Consider the following 23,315-nt stretch of genomic DNA (forward strand, 5'->3'; position numbering starts at 1 on the left):
AGTGTCCTGGCTGCAGAGCCGGATCGTTTCTCATCTACCTGTGAACTAAGAATCTGAAGAGCTGGCAGGGCCGGGCCTGGGCCCACAGAGGTGCAAGACGGCGGAGGGGGTGCCCGGTCTCAGGACAAGTTCATGGCTCCCTCTTGGCCCCCTCCTCCCTTAAAAGACTGGCCTCCTCCTCCGCATCCTTCTTCCCCTCTGTCTCCTTCTCCTCCCCCTCCTCCTCGTTGCCCTGCATCCTCCATCCTCCCCCTCCATCCTCCTGCCCCTCCTCCTCCCCCACCCCCGCCCCTCCCTCCTCCTCCTCCTCCTCCGCAGCCCCCGTTAGCCTTGCGGGGCCGGGGACGCGGAGGCGGCGGAGTCAGCTGTGCGCGCCCAGGCTGAGCACCGAGAAGGCGGCGCGGTGCTTGCGGAGCAGCAGCCGGATCTTCTCGTCGTCCGAGTCGGGGTCCAGCGGCTTGTTGTACTCGTCGTCCTCGTTCTCCGAGGCCGCGCGCTCGCCGCCCGCGCCCCCGCCGCCCGGAGCCCGGGGCGTGGAGGACGAGGGCTCCAGGGCGCTCTTCTTCCGCCACTTGGTCCTCCGGTTCTGGAACCACACCTGGGAGGAGGAGGACCCCGAGGGTCACGCACGCACGCGGAGCACACGGGGCCCCCTTGGGAAGGGCGGCTCCACTCGGTGGCAGGTACCCCCCCCATCCTCATCTTTATAGTAAAATAAATGCTTCAACAGTGAACTAGTCTGTCGTAGTCATGCTCCTTTTTTTTTTTTTTTTTGAGAGGGACAATAAAATAGAAATAAATGTGAGGGCATCAGCCCTTTCGGCTTCGCTGTAAGCCTCCCTGCGTTGTATCCGCCTCTCCTTTGCCATCTGGGTACTTGGGTGAAAGGGACTGAAATACTCTTAACCTCACAGGCCTTCACTGAACTTCATGAATAATTTCGCCCCACCGGTAAAAATAACACATGCTCACTGCTGGAGACAGAAGTGTGCAGAAAGGACCCCAAGAAGCGGAGTGATGTGGAAAGATCCTCAACACCACGCTTCCTCTCCAGCAGAGTCAACTTTGCGCGGAGGGGGCTGCGGGGGTGGGTGGCTGGCTGGAGATGCGGGGCCCTGTGGGCGCCCAGATCCGGTCCCCAGCGGCCCCCCTGCTTCCCTGTCCCCTCAAGCCCTTCGTCTTGTGACAGAGCCGGGCAGTTCCAGCATAGCTCAGAGCCTGCTTCTTTGGTGCCCCCCCTCAAAGCCCCTCAGGGAACAGTGAGCCTGAGCGTTGCCAGGGTTGCCCCCGGGAGCCTGAGGGGGCAGAAGCCAGCTTACCCACCGAGTTCAGGCCGGAGGTGTGCAGTTTGAGAGGGAGCATCGTCCCTAAGCCTTGCCCCGAGCGGAGCAAAGAGGCTCAGACTTCATGGGCAGGCGCAGGGAGGCGTTAAGCTCAGTTTCAAGTCTGGTGAACCAAGGCCTGGCTGGTTGTCTGGCTCACGCAACAAGCCTGAAACCAGATCTGATCTGGCCCAGAGGCTGCTATCAGCTCTTGAAATTTCTAGCTGTGACCACCCAGACGAGGGGAAGGCGTGAGGTTGGAGCCCTGTATCCAGGTTTGTCTCAACACTCACTTACCAGCCTGTGACCTTGGGCAAGAGGCTCAGCTGAGATGGTTTCGTCACCTGTAAGATGGGTAATAAGACCCACTGCAAGGTGGCTATGAGGTTTAAATGGGTTGCTACACACGAGGCTCTCGGAATAGGGCTCAGTAGATGACAGCCAGTTGGGGTCATTATTGCTGTCTCCAGGGTTAGGTGGGCAGGCGATGCCCAAACACCAGGACGGCCTCCCAATGAGCTGCGGTTGCCAGGAGAGCGAGGCTGCCCCCTGCCAGGCAGTGGCGCCCCGTCCTGGCAAGCTCCTCGCTGCCGGGCAGACACCTTCTTCTCCCGCGCAGACTCACCTTGACCTGCGACTCAGTCATCCCCAGAGAGTATGCCAGCCGTGCCCTCTCGGGGCCAGCCAAGTACTTGGTCTGCTCGAAGGTCTTCTCCAGGGCAAAGATCTGGTGCCCTGTGAAGGTGGGCCGGGTGTGCTTTTTCTTGTGGATGCTGTCGCTCAGGGGGTCCGGGGCTGGTGGGAGGAAGGAAATGTGCTGGTAGCGGGGTGCGTACAGGGATGCCGCCCTGCCCTGCCTCCCCGTGAAGGGCAAGCACCCCTACGGAGAAGCCGCTGAGGTTGCAGGGACATCGTGGCACCTCTCACCTGAGCAGCGTATCTCCGCCATGTCTGGGTAGGCGGGGACCCCGAGGGCACCTGCCCCAGGTTTTAGCTAATTCGGGCCAGAGGATGCTTAGAACTGGGTCTCCTTATGTAACGTCCTTACTACTTGGGGATGCCGCAGCACGCCGCCCCTCCCCCCCCCACACCCGCCCCAGGAGCAGTAGGAGTTTCCTCTGGGTCTCCGGGACTGGGTAACCAAGAAACAGATTTAGCACCTTCCGCCAACCGTCAGGGCCCCAGGGGCCTGGGAATTCCTCTACTTCCTTGCTCTTGAAATCCCACTTTCCAGGTTTCCCGGAAAACCAGAGCCCTAAGCTTCAAGACTGTGCTCTCTCCTGTCACCAGACCTGGGAGTCATGTGGCTTCAACCCCACTGGAGAGTCTGGAAGGCTGAGCCTCAAGAACTGACCCCTGAGGGGATCAGCTGGGGAGCCCGGCTGGGGGAGGGGAGGAGGGTGGATGGGGCCCACAGGAAGCAGAATGCCCACGGACTGGACCTCGTTCAGTGCAGCCCGACTCCCACATCCCATGTCCTCACATTACAGGTGAGGAAACTGAGGCACAGAAAGGCGACCTCCTGAGAGACTGTCACTTTCAATCCCCTCCCCTTGCGTTCATGTAGCCACTGACTCTCAGGTACTTCCTTGCGTGTATCTGTGTGTTCCAGGGTTGAAGAGCAGGGGTGTGAAAAGGGGGTGTGTGTGGGTAGGGGGACATGGAGGTGAGAGAGAGAGACAGCTTGAGGCCTAAAGCACCCCCAAACCATGTTATTACAGAATAGCTTCCAAGAGATGAGGTCTTGGACCCCGTGGGACTCCCGTGTTTCAGCCTGATGGAGGCTGTGAGGGCCCCCCCCCCCCCGAGCAGCACAGCAGGTGGGAGGCAGGTGTGCTTCCGGCTCTCCTGGGCCGCCCCAAGCCCCTATTGCAGTGGAGAAGCCCCCAGGTGGGACAGAAGTGGAGGCCCCCTCTGCCCCTGCCGGATCCGGGCCCAGGGGTGGCTCCTGCAGCCACCGTCACGTCCCCTGCCTCCCGGGTAAGGCTCCCTGGCCTGTGTACCACCCGCCACCTCCTCCAGGCCCTGATGTCATCCTGGGGGCCCCGGACCAACCTTCTGAAAACCACGGTTTGGGGATGCGTGGGTGTGAGGCACCCCCAACAGCGAGGGCCCAGTGGGACTGGGCTCAGTAGCTGCTCCCAGAGGCTGGGCAGTGCAGCTGTTTACATACACCCTGAGGAGGGAAACAGGCCCCCTTGATGGCAGCGGGGACCGAGGTGGGGTCAGGGTACATTCTGCGTCCCTGAGTGCTGCCAGTGCATGGGGGGGGGGTGCTCTTTGGGAAGGTGATGCGGTGGCAGGTTCTCCTTGGGGACAGCATTTGCCTGCTTGAAGTGGTGACACGGGCTCTGGCTGGCAGCAGTAAAGTGAGTGGGGCCTTACATAGGCTGGGGGTGGGCTGTGTGGTCTCCCGGGACCCCAGGTTCCCTAGGAGGGCAGCTGGGAAGGAATCGGGGTGGGAACCAAGATACCCACCGGGGTGGGAGGGGGAAGGGAGCACCCCGTGCCGCACCAGGCGGAGGCACAGCCCCTGGGGGCTGCCCCAGGCTGTCCGAGGGCAGCCGAGGACCCCCGTGAGCACCCCTTCCCGTCCCCCTCCTGCCCGCACTCACTGTTGCCGCACTGCCGCCCGCCTCGCCATTCCTGGCCCGTGTCCGTCCAGCAGTTCCGGGTCCGGGTGGGGTACTCATTCCCCGCCTTGGAGAAATTCCCCACCTGGGGGCCGTAGTAGACCCCCTGGGAGCCGAGTCCACCAAAGCTGGCCACGTGGGGGTAGCCGGAGAGGAGGCTGCTGTTCGGCGTGGCCACCGGCCTGCTCAGGATGTCCGTGATGCCGTGGGGGGTCCCGGCGGGCAGCTGGGGCCCCAGCCCCGGGGGGCTGAGCTTGTAGAAGGAGTTCTGCACGGAGTACTGGCACACAGGGGCCTTCATCTCCGAGAACTGAGCCAGCGGTGCATTGTTCAGCAGGAACGCGCCCTGCAGGTTGGCCTCCATGGCCCCCCGAACAGGCCGCGGGGAGGCGGAAAGCCCAAATCCAGGCCCCTAGAGCCCCAGAGCTCCAGGCCAGACTCCCATGGCGGTTCCGGAGGGTCAAAGCGGCCCGAGCCCCAGGCCGCCCTCCCACCCAGGCATCCGGCCCAGCCCTTGCCCGGGGCCGGGACCACGTCAGCGGGAAGTCAGGTGCTCCCAGGGCAGGTGTGAGCCCTCCCAGCACCCCTGCCCTCTGTCCCTGCCCAGCCCGGGGAGAGGCGGCTCCCCACGCCTCAGCTCAGGCCCCTTCTCTGCCTCAGAGTCTGGGGACCCTCCATGAGAAGTTTCAAGTTCAGAGAAGCAACATTTCCCTGATAAAGATGGGGCCCATTAGAATACAGCCCTGAGACTGGCTGAGCTGCCCGAGCCGCGTTGCCATTGGTGGAAACCCTCACGGGCCTCACATTGGCTTTTCCTAGACAAATTGCACTTTGAAAGATTGACTGTAAAGTCAGCCAGCGTGTGTGTGTGTGTGTGTGTGTGTGTGTGTGTGTGTGTGTGTGTGTGTGTGTGAGAGAGAGAGAGAGAGAGAGAGAGAGAGGGCTCTGGGAACTGTTTATTCTCAGAATGTCCACCTGCTCCTGGTCCCCCAAGTGAGCATCTAGGAAAAAGCAGATACCTAGGGGGCTTCCGGGGCAGCTGGAGGACACAGTTCCTACAGCTGACCTCCTGCGGGCTCAGGGGATGCTGTCCTGAGGTGCCCAGGCCCCTTTCCGTGCAGATGCTCAAGCCTTTGGGGGAGTGTGCAATCTGGACACGGATGCTTCTCTTCCCTCCTCCGTGCTGGGATGGGTAAGTGGGGAGGCTGAGAGCAAGGGGTGGGAGTCAGGCATCTCTGGGCATGCTGGCTGTGGGCGCTTCCTGGCTCTGCCTCTGCCTCTGCCCCTGGGCAGGCTTCCCTGATCCCCTGTCCTCCCTTCTTCCTCCTCCGAGGACTCATCTGTGCCTCTGCCGGGTTCTGCCTGGCTTGGCACCTGGGTTGGAAATCTTTGATGGCTGAGATGGCCGTTGATTTAGCGGCGGTGCCTGTGTTGGGCTCTTGGTTGGAGCTCTGTAAATATTTGATGGATGGGACGAGACTGAATCGCAGAACACCCACATACTTTTTTTTCCCCCTAAAAATTCATACAACATACAAAGCTCTACCAGGGTCTCTCTCCTGTTTTACAAACAAGGAAAATGCGGTAAATAGCTTGGGTCATTTCTACAGAGAGCAGCATCCTTTCCTGCAGTTTTTAAAAAAAAATGGCAACCAGCAGGTCACTGGTTTGGACATGCCAAATGACAGGAAAAACTGGCTGCCACACAGATGGACTTCTGTCCCTCCTCTGCCTGGCAGTCCCAAAGTCCTTTCTGACCAGCCCCGGGTCGCCCTTTGGCAGGTGGAGACAAGCCTGCTCCTGGGTTTCCAGCAGGAGGCCGAGGGCCCGGGCTGTGGGGAGGGCTCCCCTTTCACAGAGACCCGACTCTCCCCACGCTGCTGTTATCTGCTCGGGCTGGAATGGGCCATGACCTTGCGGCACAGATGATGCAGGTTAACACAAGAAAGACCTCACAAAGGCTGTGGACATTATTTTTTCTGGAAGTTTGGATTCAAAACAAGAGAATAGGTTCGTATCGGTCTGAGCTGGCTATGCGCCAAAGCGGTCCATCACAACCATTTGGGAAACTGAACTCCCATTCCCAGGGTTGCAGCCAGAACCCACCCAGGCAGTTGTGATTCTGTACCTGTGCTTTACAAAACCTGCTGGGCGAAGCGGGGGCACAGCCATGGCTGGCCCCTTGGCCTGGATGTCTTTTCTGACACCGGGAGAGAAGCTTCGGAATCAGAATGAGGGCTGGAGTGCTCCCAGGACCCTCTGTGATTTGGCCACTCTCCCCCGCCCCCACCAGTGATGGGAACTTGTGAGGAGGAAAAGCCGCAGTAAAGAATTCGATTCTTATTTAACACCAAGGTTGACAAAGGCATTTGTGTTCAGGAATCCCAGGATGACAAACCGAAAAGACTTTAGCAATGGCTTAATCCCTTAACCCCACTGGACAGATGTGAACCTGAGGCCAACCTGGGGACCAGCCTTGCATGAAGGGTTGGGAACTAGTTAGGAACAGAGTGGTTTTCGTGGAAGTTCTTGAACTTTGAATGGCATTGCCCGCAGGGGCCAGATGCCTTCACAAGGAGCAGCGGGGGTGGGGTGGGGGGTGGGGTGGTCTGCCCCTTAGTGTACGCCTGCTGTGGACTCAGTCACAGTACCCTGGTGTATGTAGTACCCCCCAACCCCCCCCCCCACACACACCGACCTTGGACTTGCCCCCATCACATGGTTGTCAGGTGGGACAGAAATCTGCTCTACCATCTGGGGGCTGTGGGGGAGTGGCTGGTCCTGGTTAGGAGGCTGTCCAGGTTTCCAGAAGGTGGGCACCTCTCTGGGGTGCAGGTCTTGCTGCAAATTGAGCACCCCTAGACTCCCCCCAGCCCCCTCCCCCCACTCCCCAAAGACGAGCCGGGAAGCAGAGATGCAGGCCTGTGGCGTGAGTCGATTTCTTTATTAATGTTGACATTTGTTCGGCTGGTGTAGGGAGAATGGTCTGTACATCAGAGTGGAGTGGGGCGGGGGGGGGGGGGAATTTCCTCCCAAGAACAGAGCGTGTGGGAGAGAGTCAAGAAAAGAATCATTTTCATAACAATTTAAAAAATCAAGGTAATTCCAAAACTTCTAAAAAGCGTCTAAGGTGCAGACTGCAGCATTCTCTAGGCATCGTGTGGCGACCCCAAACCCCTCCCCTACAGCTCCTACTAGCAGCGGACGCAGCGTGCCGCCGGGGGCCGGGGCCGGCGGGCCGAGCAGCCAAGCCAGACAGAGCGAGGAGCCAAAGCGCAGCCGGGGCCGGGGCCGCGGCTCTACAGGGGCTACTGGGTCGGCGGCAGCGGCGGCGCCGGGGCGAGGCAGGGACAGATCGCGGCGGGAGGCGGCCCTGCGCCTGTCTTCCTTGGCCTTCACTGAGTCCAGCCGGCCGGGGCCGGGGGCCGGGGCAGGGCGGAGGGACCGGCCGGCGGGGATGCTCCGCGCGCGCCCCCGCGGGGCGGGGCTGGGGCTCGTGGACCGACGCGCGCGCTCGGGCTCCCTCTCCCCGCGCGCCCCTCGGGGAGCCGGGCCAGCCCCGGCCGGACCCACCGGGACACGTGCGCGCTGGGGCCGGCCGGGGCCTCGGGGACTCCGGCATCGAGGGAACTTCTGTGCTACTCGGAAGGTTCGGATGTGTTCTGAGGACACCTCGGCAGAGCGGCAGGGAGGAAGGTGACCGGACATCCACACACAGTGGCCCTGGGGCGGGCGAGAAGAGCCTGCAGTCTCTCTCCTGGCCTGGGGGGCGCCGCACGGGGCGGACGCCTTGTGCTGATTCGGGCCTCCCTCTGCCGGGGGCTCTGGTGTAACTTTAAGGCTCTTCCCTGATGGCACCGAGGCGAGGAACAGCCAGCCGTCAGTCTCCTTCCTGCCCTGATGGGGCCCTGGCCCAGGAGGGTGTCCTTCCTGGCCGGGGCCTCCGGGTGGTCAGCCGTCTCTCCCCCTGCACGGCCTCTCCAGGGGGGGCCGTGGGGGGGCTTGGTCAGATGGGGGCACTGAGGCTGCCCAGCCCAGGGCCCCCATCCCACGGCTGCCTGGACTTAGAGCACCAAGTTCGCTCTGGGAGACCTCGGGGGGTGGCAGCTGACCTAAGAACCAGGCAGGTCCATTCCCTAGCCCTACTCCCTTCCTTCCTCTTTCACTGAAAGACAGGCTGTAGCTCCTTCTCCCGCAGCCTGGAGAAGTCCTCAGGAGCTGAGCTGTGAGTGCTTTGTACATACTGCTAAAGTGTTTCTATTGGTTTGCATAGTATTTATTGTTTTTCATATACACAAGGCTGATTACTGTACAGTTTACACTTTGAACACAGACTATGATATAAGTGCTTGAAGATATAGAAAACCTCTTCTCTATTGAACATGCTGGTGCAATCCTGGGACAGCCACCGGCCCTCCCCCAGCTGAGAGCAAAGACCCTTCCGGATGGGGCACTGGCTTGGTTGCAGCCCTACAGCTAAGCCTGGGGGTCCTCGCCTCAGAGCCTTAAGTCCCTAACACAGGGAACCCCGAATACACTCTGAAGGTAATGATTTTCCATTGGAAGATGATTAATACTGAAACTGGCAGAGAGAGAGAGAGAGAGAGACAACATAAAAAAATTCCAGTTTATCCACAGGAGAGTCTATACAGCTTCGGACGTCACAGTAAAATCTGTGTGTATACTGAGCAGAGGGGAGAGAGAGGTGTGTGTGTGTGTGTGTGTGTGTGTGTGTCCTCATGCCATGTAGAGCGTTCTGGAAGGTTCGGTCCACGCGGGAGCGGCGGGGATGGTCACGCATGGAGCATGGATGTGTGTTGGTGGGGGAGGCTGGGGGACGAGGGTAGGGGCTTAAGGTGTGGAACTGATTTCATGCCTAATTTTTTTTCTTTTTTCTTTCCTTTCCAGGAAGCTCACATGGATTTTTTATAGATGAGGCTGAAAAAAAAGTACCCTGTAACAAGTCAAAATTGAAATGATTTAAAAAAATATCTCCTCCCAGCCACAGAAGAGCCCGTGTTTGCTGTTGGGTTCGGTGCTCTCCTGCGCTTGTTGTGCGGCCCTCTCTCTCTCTCCCCCCTTGCTGCTTCTGTCCTGATTCCCGACAGAGGTCACCGTCACTAGAGGCGGGGTTGAGGACTGTAGGTCATGCGTCTACAGCGGATAGGTGACTAAAGGAAGTCCCTTACAGAGGTCATGCCGTCAGCCTCCAGGGACGCGTGCGCGGCTTCCGGGGCCTCCGGTCCAGCTCTCCTCCCGGGTGCGTGGCAGAGTGTGTGGAGTTCAAGGGTTGGGTGTCGAGGTGTGATCCTGAGGGACACACAGAGAGGAGGAGTCAGAATTTAGAGGCGCGACTCCCAGCAGAAACCCACCAACCTGAGTTTGCGCTGGTGGCCGGGGCGGGGGTGAGTCGGGAAAAGCAGCCCCCCCCAAAGCAAGGCAGGAGCTGAAAGGCGCTGAGCGCAGCCAGGACCTTCCTGAAACAGCAGCCATCCTTGTCCCGCTCCCTGCCACGGGCTCCGAGCCCATCGATGAGCTCCCGGGAGACCCGCCTGCGGGGTGCTCTGTGCCGGCGCGGTCCCCTGGGGAGAGGTCCCCATGTATCTCAGAGAGGGGCCACGTATGTGCATGAGGTAAGAAAGGGCCAGGCTAGGCGGCGGCGCCCTGGCTCGTTCAGTTCAGTTCAGACACGCACTGAGGTCTGCCGTGTGCCAGCCTGGGGACCCAGGGATGGAGCAGACGTGGCCTCAGGAGCGTGTGGCCTCAAGGGATCTCAGTGCCTCTTCGGCTCTGGTCCACAACTCTTACTGTCAGGGGCCTCTGGCTCCTGTCCCTGTGCCCCGTGGATAGACAGCCTCTACTGGGGCAAAGAGACCTTTGAAAACCAGATGCCTTCTCCCCAGGGGACTATGTATGTTAGGCTGGAGGACAGCAGCTTTGCCTGCAGAGTGAAGTTCAACTCTGCAGCCTGGGTGTCACAGCAACACGGCTTTCCTGCCACCCCGTGGGGCCTCATCTTCCAGCCTGGGGGGAAAACTCCAAGACCAGCCACCAAGGGTTCTGTGTGCAGGGACTTAACGTTAAGAGGAGCCGACAATCTCCCGGGTGCGGTGGGGAGTGACATAGAAAGGTGGAAACTCATTTGAGGCACAGCTGTCTCCGAACAGGGAGGTTGTCTTGGGTCCTAGAGATGCCAGGGTTGGGGAGGAGGCCAGAGGTGACCAAGGGGAACTCAACTCCGAGTGGGTCCCCAGGGATGGAGGGTGTGGCTGAGCTCCTCCCCAGAGTGAAAGGCCAGGCCTTCTACTGTCCTGGCTTGAGCCAGCCCTGAAGGGGACTCTTCCATCACTGCCAGCCACGCTGCCTCCTCCGAGTCCTCGGAGCCCGCCTGCCCGCTGCTGCCTGGCCTCGCCCTCGGCTCCCCCGTCATCCAGCCTCCTCTCCAGCCTCCTCTAGGCTGACGTTCTGCCCACCACCCTCCAGACCTCTCCCCCACGAGGCCTTCCTTGAACACTCCAGCTTCCCCTTCTCTCTCCTCTCCTCTCACTGCCTTGCACGCAGGACAATCTCAGAGTGCAATTCAGTGCATGAACTCTGAAGCTGGAATGCCTGCGTTCATATCCTGTCTCTGCCAATTTCCCGCCTTGCGGCCTCGGCCAAGTTACTTACACTCTCTGGGACTCAGTTTGCTCTGCTGTAAAACGAGGGCCGTAGTAGGAGGTACCTCTTTTGATGGTTGCGATGCTGGAGAGCTAACGACCTATAAAGTGCTCAGGACACTAAGCAGTAATGAATGCCACCCGCCGTGACGGGCTCTGGAAATGCCCTGTGCTGTCTGTCCTCTCTCTAGTCTGCCTGCTTCCCTGGCTGGAGTATGAACATTCTGAGAGCACGAGCGGGTCCTTACCCTTTCTGTAGCTCCCAGAGCACCTACCCCAGCGCTAAGCACCCCTCACACAGGAGACCTTATAAAATCTCGAGCCTGCAGAAGACAGGCTATGCTCTCCCTCCCACTCTTCTGCCCGGACACAGAGCAGAGGAGAAAGTTCAAGGCTGAGAGATCATTCTAGGGTAACCACTCTTCCCATCTCTCGGTGAGCTGAGGCTCCAGGAGGAGTGGACACGGTCCGGCAGGAGCCGCTGGGCAGTGGTAGAGGTGTGAATGGAGTGCGGGTCTCAGGCTGTGTCTAGTCCTCTGTCACCGCCCTGGGCGCCCCTAGAGACAGGCCTCACTCTATAAAATGCTTAGAAAATAGCCTCCTGCCGCTGCGAGTGGCTGTGCTGCTTGGGCTCTTTTCCTCGTGCCGTCCCTGTGCTTTCCCAACCCCCGCCAGCATCCGCAGCTCTCCCCTCTCTCCTGCAGAGTCAAACTCTGATACACACGCAGGGGGCTGGGAAGTGAGGGTGGACCGTCCCTTAAAGGAGCAAAGCAAAACACAACCCCTGGCCTCCTTGCCTCCTCCTATGGAGATTACTAATAGGTTACCTTCCAAATTTACTAAAACACTCTATTTAGTCAGAGCTAACACGGGTCTTGCAACCACAGTGTCTGAATGGAAAGTGTCTCTTAAAAAGAGAAACAGAAAAAGCAACAGCTGTCTCCTGGGTGGCGCCGCCCAGCGCCGGGCCGGGCGTCTCTAACCCGAGGGCACAGCCTGCCTACTTGCCACTGCCCTCTGGCAGCGCTGACACCCTGATTCCTGGACCTACATACTTGGGCACAGGGCAAAACCCACCAGCTGCTACAGTCTGCCGCACACGATCGGGCTTGACTACACAGCAATCTTCTAGCTGCTTAAATACGACCAGAAAGCACCCCTCCCCTCACCCACCAGGCCTCCTGTGAAATCCTTCCCCGAGTGGGGTGAGATTGTGGGGAATGGGAACAGGCGCCTAGGATCCGGGTGTTGTGCCCTTCGGGGTGTTCCACGGCTTTGAACAAACTGTCCCCATCACTCATCTCAGCTCACCTTTTAGCGTAAAATCTACCACTGCGCCGGGGCACCTCTGGGAGGTTTGGGAAGGAAGACCAGAATCGGTCCTAATCACCCACGTTTCAATATGCATAAAGATCCCTTAAGCTTGCCGCCGTCCTGCGTTCAGAATTGTCATTCAGTAGGTGTGGGGCAGGGGCCAGGAGTCTGCATCCTAACCAGACTCTCGGATGACTGGGATGTGGATGGCAGTTTGAGAATCGGTGGATTAGGACTTGACCGTTTAGAAAGCCATAAACCCAGAGATGGCTGTAACCACCCTGCAAGGGGAATATCGGCGGCGTTAGTACCATTTTACAGCTGCAGCACCTGAGGCTTGGAGAGGCCAACGGCCCGCCCCGGGTCACGCTATAAGTAAGACCTGCGATTGGTTGAGCGCCTGAACAGACCCGTTCTCCTTACTCCTCACAGCCGCCCTCACAGTTACCATGGTTATTTTTAAGCCTTTTTACACCAGTGTGACACACATTCAGAGGGACTAACTTCATCCTCCCAAGGAGATGGAAACTCAGAGAGTTAAAGTAATGCCCCCTGGGAACAGGAGGTGCCAGGCCTGGACCCTGGACCCCAGCCCGGCTCTCACTCTCTCTGAAACAGTCAATTCTCAAGTCACCTGGAGCCCTGAATTAGCCAATACTGGACCAGAGGAGGGTACAGAGCAGGCTTCCTGCCAGCCTCCGGTCACAAGGTTTACGTCAACCAACAAACACACAACCTTGTGTGTTTCTCTTTAAAGACAACATACTGAATGTATACTTGACCCCTGAACAATATGGGTTTGAACCGCACGGGTCCACCTTATCTTTTTTTTCCAATAAATACAGCATTTTCATTTTACAGATCTTTAAATGAACTACGTGTGGGGGAACGTTTGTATTGGATTACAGATCACAACATGTAGAATCAAAAGGACTAGGGTCTGAGCCCAGGATTCTATCCAGACTGTTTCAACTTCCCGCCTTGGCGGTGAGTCATCCATCCATCAATTCCTTTATTTCTGAGGCAGAGAGAGCAGCACTGGGATTTTCAACTGCCCAGGGGGTCAGCGCCCCTAACCTCCGCGTTGTTCAAGGGTCAGCGGTACATTGCTGCTTTATGAACCCTGCATTCGCGTCCGACAGAGCTGTACCTCGTGCCCGAACGAAGCTCCTCTAAACACAGATTTCCTCCACACAGCCCGTCACAGCCCTGCTGCTCTCAGGAACACTAGACAGCGGGGCCATTTCAAACAGCGAAATCACCAACAAACAGCACAAAAACGCAAAAAACTCTAACACGAAATAGACCGCAGAGAGGACACGTGTCCAGAGTGGGAGCTGAAACAGGGGGACGTGGAGAAAGTCGCCTTGCTTGACCTCCGCTGGGAACAGACCACGCAGGGGACTGCTGGGTTTGGGGGTCACAATAAATTGCAGCTAGCAGGCCAATTTGCAGGTTTGCAATGATTTGGACTCCGTGAGCACCGGGGACTGAGCACGCTTGCGAAGGGCAGGTAGTAAGTATGAAGGACCAGAGAGCCCTCAGCCCTTTCCCCTCTTGTCTGCGGTCTTTGTCTTGCTCGGATGCTGGGGCATCGCAGGCTGCCCCCTGGGCGCTTGGGACCAGGCAGGAGCCTCCTCCACGCTGGCTCCTGCACCACTGTCCCCAGGGCACGCTCCCCGGGCCCCTTCCTGGCAGAGGTCCCGGCCCCGCGCTGCAGCCCGGCTGCTCTGCCCCACGTTCCTAGGACCCACGCCGGTGGCCTGGACCCCCACCCCCTGCGAGGGGCTCAGCCACGTTGCGGATCAGGGACAGAAACACCTTCTTAAAAGGTCTAGGTTCCGCCTTTCCCCTTGCCTGGCTTCTGGGCCGCTTCCCTCCCCTCCTGTTCAGGAATATCAGCAGAACCTAAGCCAGACAGAAGCTGGAATTTAAAGCTTCTGTCGCTGCCCTAAGAAAAATAAGGCCCAAGCGTGTACTTTTCTTTCCACTCTCCGCGTTTTCAAATTACTTGCACTTTTGGATAATTTCCAGGACTGATCACAGCTGATGTCCTAAACCAGCAGCCGGGTGGGCCCCCAGCAGTGTGGGGGTTAACGCTGTGACCTCCTTAAGCTGCTGAGAAGTCAGGTCTAATTTTATCCTATAACTGGATCAGCCAGACCTTTTTTTCTCCCCCCGAGTGCTGAGGGAAGCCCGGAGTCAGCGCTTCTGTGGGCTTGGGAGGCAGCGGCCCTGCTTTTTGCCGAATGCAGAAGGCGAGCCTGCTGGCCGCGGGCCCAGAGCCAGGCCCTGGGGGTGTAAGTGACAACCCGGTGCGAGCAGGCGCTGGGGCCATGTGCTTCCTGCTTCCGGCCGACTCCCACCCCGATGTGCCCGGTACTGAGCTGGCCCGAGCTGGGCACAGCGAAGGGCCTCGGGGCAGCTCAGTACAGGACCCCTCAGGGAGGATGGAGGTCCGAGCTGGCCCCGAAGCCCCCAGCACGCCTCAGCCAGCTGGAGAGCCTTCGCCACGTCTTCACGGCCTCCCTCCCTCTCTCACTGCACATCACACCCCTGCCCCCCAGCCATCCGCGCCCCCACAGCCTCCCGTCAACTTTGCCTCTTCCTAGAAAGCAAGAGAGCGACATGCTTCAGGAAACACGAGGAGGGTGGAAGCCTCGGGTTCCCGGTTCAAGGCACAGCTGGGTTCCAGGCTTCTCCCTGTCCCGTTCTTCCTGGGCACATGCACTGAAACAGCACAGGGCCCTGTCCAGCCTCCTCCGGACCCCCTTGTACTGGGATATACTGAGTGCTCCTCATTCATGAAAGCATCTTTCCAAATCTGTATCTTTGCACTCCCTGGGGGAACAGGTCAGCAGATGCTGTTGACTGTTTTCTCGGGGAGGCAATGGAGCTCAGAGGCACAGTTAGTGGGGGGCGTCTGTGCCTGGAGACCACAGCAGTGCCTGGTCCTCCTGCGTCGTGCTGGGCTGGGGGAGGGGCTGGGAGAGGAGTGGGTTCCAGGAGGAAGGGGTGGGGGTGAGGAAGTGAGCAGCCACTGGTGGCGGGGGGGACCAGGCCATGCAGAGAAGCTGGAGAACGACCCTGTTACCTCCAAAGAGGCCTTTCCACAGGGAGGGGCTCGAGATCACTGTTTCCCCCTTTTGAGGCTGGCCCGTTTCACTATCTGAGCCCCCTTCCTTCCCTCTATCAGGTCCGGCTGCAGGCCACTCCCTCTCAGCTCCACCTGGAGACAGCAGTTCAGACAGAAGGCAGGACAGGTCACACAGAGAGACGACGGAAAGGCAAGAGAAAACGGGTGCCCTACGGAGGCGGTGGGAACAGTGCCACCAGGCGCAGGAGGCTCGAGGGGGAGCTGGGAGAGAGGTGAGAGGCGACAGGTGGACCCCAAGTGGGCTGGCGCGGAGGGCAGCAGAGGTCCCGGGCCGGCCCCTCGGAAGAGCGAGGGCCTGGGGAGGCCACAGCCCCGGCAGTACCTTGGCGTGAGTCATAAAGGAATCAATATCGGTCTCCATCTCACTAGGGTCTTCCAGGGGCCCCTCCGAAATCACCTCCTCGAGCTCCTGGGTGTCATCGGCTCCAGATGCGTCTATCTGGCGAACGACTTTGCGGATGATCTGGAAAAGAGAGGGAGGAGAGAAGAGGCTGGGAAAGCCAGCAAGACGGAGCTTGAGAAGAGCGGGTCCTGGAATGGGGGTGGGGGCGAGAGGCAGCCTTTGTCCCCAGGCGCCCTTTCCCCTGAGCGGTCGCGATCAGGGATGGCCTCTCACCCCCATCTGGGTGGGGGTCTGCACTGGGCAGCCTCAGAGGGGCTGGAATTTGCGGGGGGTCTTAGCGGGGCTCATGGACAATCGGGGTCTGACCCCCCTGACTTCTATCTCGCGCCCAGGGCGGTCCATCCTTCTCCCGGTGTGCTGGAAGTTTATGCCGTCTGTCTTCCCCATATGACTGTGAGCCCAACGGGCAGGGCGTTTCTGTCCCTTCAATCCACCTGTTCCCTATTCATGCATCCAAATATTCCAAGGACGGTCTGCTCTGCTCCTACCGTGCAGGGGGAGTGGGAGGTGAGAACACAGACGAGCGTGAAGACCCCCGGGCAGCACGGACGACGGGGTCCTGCTCTGACCTAGCCTGGGCACCGGAGCCACGCAGGTCTGCCTTCTGCCCACACACGGCACGGTGCCCAGCGCTCATCAGGCAGACTCACGTCTCCTGGTGTAAACCCCCTGCCAACCCCACATCCTTTTATCTCAGGAGGCCCGCGGGGACCCCCGTACTGCTGTCGTACAGCTGTTTCCAGGGCCAGGCACCCCAGGACTAGGTTTCGGCTGTTCTGTGAGGCCCAGTCCTTTTGCAACTCAGTAGCAGGAACTGAATTCAGGCTGAATGAGACAAAGCAGCTGTAAGGAACGTCACGTATGGACGGCGGCCGGTACCTGAACCATCGCGTCTGAGCCGTGCTCACCCCTCTGTTAGGGAAGCAGCATGAAGTTGGCGGTGAGTCCACTGCTTTTTTTAGCTGCTAGCCTACCAGCTCAGGGGGACTCTGCACCCACCTTCTTGGTGACGACGTTGCCCTGCTCATCCGTGAAATGCTCCTCTGTCACCTGCTCCCCTGGAATATTCTGAAGCTCACTGCCCTGGAATTAGAGAAAGGGAGGAAACTCAACGTTGACAGGTGGGAATCTGGGAATAAGGATGGAGGATGAAGGAACGAAGTAGCAGCCACAGCCGCGGTCCGACAGGTTCCCACCCTGGCAGGAAACAGCAACTCAGCAAACCAACAGCTCCAAGTGAGGGGCACCCCAGGCGGCCCTGGGCCCTGGATAGGAGGGAGCCTGGGCTCCCAGGAGCCCTGTGTGCTTGACCCCGTCACAGCAGTGCGGCGGGGATGGTCAAAGCAGGGGCGGCCATGCAGGTTTTGGGGAGGAGGCCTGGGCGAGGGAGGGAGGCCCCTGATTTCTACTCCGACGGCAGTTTACAAGGAAGAACGACCCATCACAGACACCTTTGCCCCGAGGGTGACTTGCTGCCTCACTGAGCTGGCTGCGGACAGAAGCAGGAGGAGGGCCGGCTTCCTAAGTCCCAGAGCCAGGCCCTCTCTGCCACCGTGGGAGGGGGACGGGCGTGGGGTGAGTCGGTGCCGCACAGCTCGGCCCCGCACGCTCCACCCGACGTCCGCCTGGCCTTCTCGTCCAGCAGGCGTGCTGACCGGCGACCCCGCACATCCCAGCGCGGCGCCCGCAGCCCCGGCCCGCCCCTGCCTGGGTTACCTTCAGGAGGACCCGGCGGCGGACCACCCTGGTGGAGATGGTCTCCTCGTCGTCGCTCAGGCCCTCGCTCTCCCCCAGCTCCTTGTCCAGCTCCTGGTGGATGTGCTTCAGTACAAAGCACAGGGAGCCCCGGACGATGTGCATCACGTTCTGGCAGCTGACCAGGAAGAAGCCCAGCAGCACCAGGGTGACCAGGAGCTGGGTGATGAAGGTCCACATCCTCGCCTCTCACCGGCCCGGCCCTCTGGGGCCTGCAGAGCCAGGGGGCCGCCAGGCGGGGCTCCAGCCTCTCATTCTCCTCTGGGACTCAGGAGGCCCCCTGGGACCCTCCCCATTCCCTCCCAGCGTGGGAGGCTGCAGGGGCCCCAGTGGAACTGCTGCTCGAGTGCCCTCCTGCCAAGAGCCCAGCTCTGCCCTTGGCCTGGGTGACGTCAGGCTCCAGTAATTTTAGCTCCCAAGCCAGCTGTCCAGCGGGGCTAGAAGGAAGCCGGCAGGTGTGCATGTCCTGGGCACTGGACATGCGTGTTAAAGTCACCGTGTGTGACACTGCCCCCCCCCCCCAGCCTGCAGGGGGCCAGAGCCCCTGTGCCAGCTAGGGGCAGCTCTGCCTAGGAAAACTGTCCCGTTCGGGACTTGGGAGAATAAGACAGCTGCAGAAGGTGGCCGTGTGTGTGTCCCTGGGCTGCTACTGCCATCATCAGAACAATGTCACCCCTCTCGCTCGTGAGGTGGGGCTGGCTGACACCCTGCAGGGTGCAGGCTTTGTTTCAAAAATAGCCCCGCGTGAGTGACTTGCTCAGGCCCAGCCCCGGGACTGCAGGCGTCCAGCACAGGTGGTGGGGACCCTGGGAGCCCGTACAATTCCATTAGCCCCGTGGGCCTCGGTCCCCCCTTACGCGGCACAGCAACCCTAAATGCAAGCGTGTCACTGGTGTGTCTATTTAAGGCCTGTCCTTAAAGGCTCTTCCCAGGCCGGGCTGTCAACATCGGGCGGGAACCACGCACATGAAACTCGCCTTTGCAGAGCTGACTCACTAATGCAGCCCGGCAGCTGAGGCTGAAAGGAAAGGAAAGGAATCCTTCTTCTCGGGATCAGTCTGTTCCTCTGTGGGCAGCAGCCGGCGTGGCAGAAAGAACCAGGAACTGGACCCTGCACACTGACCCTGCGGCTTCCCTGCCGTGGGGCTTGGGAAGCAGGGCGCCTTCTCTGGGCCTCGGTTTCCCCACCTCTCAGGCAGGCGCGGGTTCAGGAGCTCACCCTCCATCCCGAGCGTGCCGGGGGGGGCGTGGGGTTTGTGAGCCCACTGCTAGGGATGCCAGGGACGGTGGCAGCGAACACCCCACGCAGCCGCTGCCCAGGCGGGGCTCTGTGTGCGTTTCACACATGAACTTGGTGACGCCCGCGGCAACCTCCCCCCGCTCCCGCCCCCATCATGTCTCTGGTTTTCCCATTTCACACAAAGGACACGGAGCCACAGAGAGGCTAAGAACGTGCCTACATGAAAGAGTAAGGACATGAGAGTCAGATTTCCAGCTCCGACCCCTGCGCCATCCTGCCTCATCCCAACAAGAAAGCACCTGGGACACAGAAGCCACACGTGCAAGGGGCTACGAGAGCCCTGGGTCTGAGCCCAGCCGAGGAGTCCAAGGTCAGACCCTGCCCACCGGGGCCGCAGAGAGGGACTGGCTGCCTTGCGGGTTCAGGCCCCCAGTTACAGCCCCGCCCCCCCACCAGGTTGTTTGAGCCGCACTGGAAATACTAGTAAGTAGGTGCTTTGTAAACCAGCACCTTCAACAGGCCTCTTTAGACGGTTAGGGAACAGCTCATCCACCCTCCCGCCCGCCCTAGACAGGGAGGCGCCGGCCCTGCACGCTCCCGGGGCTGGGCTTCAGGAGGTCCCCGGCTCCCCCGGACCGGACGTCGGCCTCCTGGGCCTCGGTTTCCTCCTTTGTAAATGAGGCAGTCGGGCCAAATGACCTAGAGCAGGGGTCCCCCACCCCGGGTCTTGGACCCGTACCAGTCTGTGGCCTGTTAGGAACTGGGCTGCAGAGCAGGAGGTGAGCAGGGCGGGGGGGGGGTGGTGGCGAAGGAGCAAAGCTTCACCTGCTGCTCCCTGTCGCGCTCATCATCGCCTGCGCCATCCCGCCTGCCCCCACATCCCCCGTGCCCCGCTCCTCCTGCCCATGGAAAAACTGTCTTCCACGAAACCCATCCCTGGTGCCAAAAAGGGTGGGGACCGCTGACCTAGAGGGTTTCTCTCCCGGTCCCCTGGGGCGGTCCTGATTCCTCTCCAGGCCTCCCCTCACCCAAGCTGACCGCAGAGATGCTCCTGGCGTCCCGTCCTTCCCCAGGACTCGGGGCTGGGGGTGGGCACAGACCCAGGGAGGCCATCTGTGCTCTGGGACAAGCGCTCGCTACGGGGAGCGGCAGAAGAGGGTGCCGCAGAACTCCCTGATGGCCAAAAACGCACAGGGTGGCCTGCGGTTAAAAATGGGTGCAGCCACTGGGCCATCAGAGGCACGGACTTGGCAGGGACGCGTTCTAAATAAAACCCTGTTTAATTCCTGGCAGCGCTTGGCAGTCAGCAGCCCAGGTCACTGTGGAGCCCGCCTGGTCCTGGGGTCCTCAGAGGTGCCTGTGAGGCCTGGGCTTGGACAGGAGTGACGGGAGGGGAGGGGAGAGAGGATGAGGAAACGGTGCTGACGGAAAAGAGGAAACCAGGGAGGCTCAGAGCACATTGCTACCTATGCGTTAAAACTACACGTGCACAGAGTGGCGACTCGAACTTTACAGAAATGCACAAATTAAAAAGACATTCATAATACGTCTGGGATTAGCGACGAGATAATGTGGGGGGAACCTTAGGGGTGGGGGGGCATGGAACCAGGGGGGCCGCCGGCGGGCAGTGGTGGCACCTGGACGCTGTGTGTGAGCAGAGGTGACAGGCTGTTCTGTCCGGTGTTGTATCAGTTTGTAATTTTTCATAATAAAATGGTTTCCCAAATTACATTAAAGTGGATGTCTGTGGGAAGGGGAGTGATCATGAAAGCCAATAAATAAAATAAATGTGCAGGGAGGCCGGAGGGCGGAGGGCAGAAGCGGGGTAGCCCGAGCTGGGATTGAGCCCTCCGTCCCAGCCTGTTCCACGCAGGGAGCCCAGCTGCACGGCTACGGAGTCCCCCGGTGAACCCTGGCGACAATCCTTTCTCTACCTCGTTTACACGAGAGAGCCCGGGGGCCAGGAGGAGAGAGGCGAGTCCTCGGCCCCAAAGACACCTAGGACCCCAGTTAGCCCAGCCCCCAGGTCTCTGGTTCCAAGCCCTTCTTCCTAAACCCAGAAGACAGAAAAAGAAAGCAAACAAAACCACAGCTTTGGGGTCAGCCCTGCAAAGCCCACCTCTGACCCTGTGACCTTGGGCATCTGGAAGGCGGCGGCGGGGGGGGGGGGGCCTTCAGCACAGGCATGCCTGGGAGTTGCTGGACCTCTATCAAGGTGAGCCCCTCCCCTGCCTCGCAGGGATCAAGGACACAGACAGGTGGACAGTGAGAAAGAGGAGCCACGGCCACAATTTTTAAAGCCGGAAAACACGCCTGGCTAGGGGCCAAGCAAGTGAACGGCCGCCCCAGGCCTGGCCCCCCGGCTGGAGCATCAGTGGCACCTCCCCGCGGGCTCTCCCCTTTACCTGGAGGGAGACGGTGCTGTCAGCCTCCTGCATCCACTCTTGGGGGTCCCGTGGTCTCCGTTCCCTCTCGGCCTCAGGCTGCTCCACGTGTGTGTGCTCGGGGGCAGACTTCAGGACCTCCTTGCCTTCCCAAGCCCAGCTGACCGTTCTCTGGAATGAGTGTGGGCCTTGCAGGGCCTCCTCTGCCCCAGATCCTGGTGCAGCCTCTTGTAGGTAGGAGGTGATAGAGCCTTCTGCATCCCAGTCCTGCGGTCTGGGGCCCAAGAAAAAACCGAGGACACCAGTCACCCCCAGTCTCTGCTCTTGGAGACCCTCCCCATCCAGAGTGCTGGCCTGTCCAGGGTGGGTCCCGCACTGCCCACTGGAGGTCGGGAGAGTGTAAGCCACTGCCCTGTCCAGAGGGGCCCACACGGGCCATCCCTGCTGTCCCAGTGGGGAGGGCCACAGACACCAGTGCCGCTGGGTCCTGCCCTTTGAATGGATGGCTCCACAGGCTGGGCTCCCAGGTGCGTGGCTCACGGTCCAGTCATGGGGGTCCCCACACCTGTCGTCCCACCCACCACCCTTCAGCCCCCCAGGTCACTCCCCCGCAATGGTCCTCATGCCAGGGCTCAGCTGGCAAGATGATCACCCCTCCCCACTTGAAGCAGCCTCTTCCACGGCCTCCGGGACACATCTGCCTGGCTTCCCTCCCTCTCTGGCCATTCCTTATCAGCATCCTTCCGGCTTCTGACCCTGGAAGGTCCCATGCTCAGTTCTCAGACCTCTTCCCTGTCTACACCTATTTCCTACCCAAGCGCATTCAACCCGTGGCCATAAGCCCAGATGTGGGTCTCCTGCATCTCTGCCTCGAACTTTAGATGTGTGTGTCCAACTGCCTCCTCGACCTCTGTCCTTGCGATTTCTGATGGGCGTCGCAGTACGGCCAAGCCCACACTCAGGGTCTTCTTCCCAGACCTGTTCCAGCCGTCTTCCCACTGCAGTAGACGGCATCCTCGTCCCTCCGGGTGTCAGGTCAAGGATACCCGTGTTCACTCGGATGCCCCTCTTTCTCTCACACTCTACATCTTATTTGCCAGCAAACGCTTTTGGTTCAACTTTCAGAACTACATCCTGAACACGACCACTCCTGGCCACCAAACTGCCCCCATCTTGGTCCACGCCACCATCGACGCCTGCCTCCAGCTCATCTCCCTGACTCCACCCTGGCCGTGTCCGGCCGTGGCCAGATCGCCTCTCTCTCACCCGGGAAATGCCAGTCTTCCCAGGACCCCGAGGCCCGACCGTCGGCCCCATCACCTCCCTGACCCCATCTCCAGCGATCATGCCACTCTGGGGACAGCCAGCTTCTCACCGTCCCTCAAATATGCCAGGCACGCTCTGCCCCGAGGCCTCCGCCCCAGCTGGGCTCTCTGCTGGCACCCGTGCTCAGGCATTCACATACTCACAGCCTTCACTCCTTTACGTCTTTCCCCCGAGTCACTCTCGGGCGTCCCTGGCCGTCCAGTCTATAATTTCAGCCACCCCCTTCCCTGCTTTATTTTTCTGTTTAGCACTGAGCGTTAATTAGCATTTCTCTTTTAATTACTTTTAACTCCATTTACTGATTCTGTGTCTTGTCAGTTTCCCCGCTAGACCATAAACGTCCTGTAGGTGGAGCTGTCCGCTTTGCTCAGGGCCTCACCCTGGGCTCCGAGGCGCTTCGTACAGAGGCCCGGCACCCAGGGGGCACTCAACACACACTGTCGATCGAGGGCATGAAATGCATCTGTCCCTGTGGGAGGGCTGACCCAGGTCACAGAGCCAGCCTGAAACCATCTGAGGCCCGGCCCCCGGGCCTCTGGTCCCCGTCTAGGGACCCTGCGGTCGCAGTGGTGCAGCAGCTGCACACAGGAGCATCCCAGCAGTGTTTGTGGAGTGAACGGCCATCGCGGGGGCTTGGGAGGCTGGATTTCACTTTGACTCCTCACAGCTCAGTCTGCCCAATTTTCCCAACAAATCAAAGGATTTGTTTGGGATGCTAAATGAATCCTTGCTGTCTTATCTCCTAAGCGACTTGGTTTTCCTTCCTGCTGGGGGTGGAGCCTGGGGAGGGGCTGTCTGCCCCGGCTTCTGGGAGAAGAAGGCGGATGGGAAGAGGAAATGGGAACAGATTTCCCACAGCCTGGCGGGATCTGAGCTCCACGGGTGGCCACAGCCTTCTGGAAGCGCAGGAACTATCTGCTTGCTTTAGGGGAATGTAGGCAGCAAAGCAGCACGGAGGAAAGGGCCTGTGCCACTCCCTTCCTGGACCAGCCCCGGAGGCCAAGGCGATGCCTGTCATTCGTGTGTGTGTCTCTCTCGCCCCCACACCCCCCGCCCCCGGCCGCACTGGGCCCAGCACTGGGGTGTGGTGGGTGATCCCTGCACGCACGTGGTCTGGGGACG

At 60.0% G+C, this 23,315-nt stretch overlaps 2 protein-coding genes across 4 annotated transcripts in view; both read right to left on the reverse strand.

The window, feature by feature from the left end:
• Nucleotides 1-361: 361 nt before the first annotated feature.
• NKX6-3 (NK6 homeobox 3) lies at nucleotides 362-4,319 on the reverse strand. Its single transcript, XM_057697885.1, has 3 exons — nucleotides 3,938-4,319; nucleotides 1,948-2,117; nucleotides 362-598 (listed from the first exon to the last, which is right to left on the reverse strand). The coding sequence occupies exons 1-3, from the start codon at nucleotides 4,317-4,319 to the stop codon at nucleotides 362-364; spliced, it is 789 nt and encodes a 262-aa protein (XP_057553868.1).
• Nucleotides 4,320-8,215: 3,896 nt separating this feature from the next.
• Nucleotides 8,216-23,315, reverse strand: part of ANK1 (ankyrin 1) — a 100,227-nt gene continuing 85,127 nt past the window's right edge. The window contains exons 40-44 of one of the 3 annotated variants that reach the window (XM_057696688.1): nucleotides 20,889-21,141; nucleotides 16,488-16,571; nucleotides 15,408-15,548; nucleotides 15,023-15,157; nucleotides 8,216-9,265 (exon numbers count right to left, since the gene is read on the reverse strand). In XM_057696688.1, coding sequence (XP_057552671.1) covers nucleotides 15,059-15,157; nucleotides 15,408-15,548; nucleotides 16,488-16,571; nucleotides 20,889-21,141 — 577 coding nt within the window. In that variant the 3' untranslated portion in view covers nucleotides 8,216-9,265; nucleotides 15,023-15,058. Of the gene's footprint in view, nucleotides 9,266-15,022; nucleotides 15,158-15,407; nucleotides 15,549-16,487; nucleotides 16,572-17,204; nucleotides 17,610-20,888; nucleotides 21,142-23,315 lie in introns of those variants that run through there. The other 2 variants (XM_057696690.1, XM_057696689.1) reach the window with 2 other exon arrangements.

This window comes from Hippopotamus amphibius, chromosome 10, assembly GCF_030028045.1.
Source record: "Hippopotamus amphibius kiboko isolate mHipAmp2 chromosome 10, mHipAmp2.hap2, whole genome shotgun sequence".
Taxonomy (NCBI): domain Eukaryota; kingdom Metazoa; phylum Chordata; class Mammalia; order Artiodactyla; family Hippopotamidae; genus Hippopotamus; species Hippopotamus amphibius.

Excerpts from the sequence above, each read along its gene's own strand:
- NKX6-3 (XM_057697885.1), bottom strand. The coding sequence starts at position 4,319 with ATGGAGGCCAACCTGCAGGGCGCGTTCCTGCTGAACAATGCACCGCTG. Across the intron at positions 2,118-3,937 it reads CGGGCGGCAGTGCGGCAACA|CCCCGGACCCCCTGAGCGAC; the intron begins GTGAGTGCGGGC and ends TCCTCCCACCAG. Across the intron at positions 599-1,947 it reads TGACTGAGTCGCAGGTCAAG|GTGTGGTTCCAGAACCGGAG; the intron begins GTGAGTCTGCGC and ends TCCTCCTCCCAG.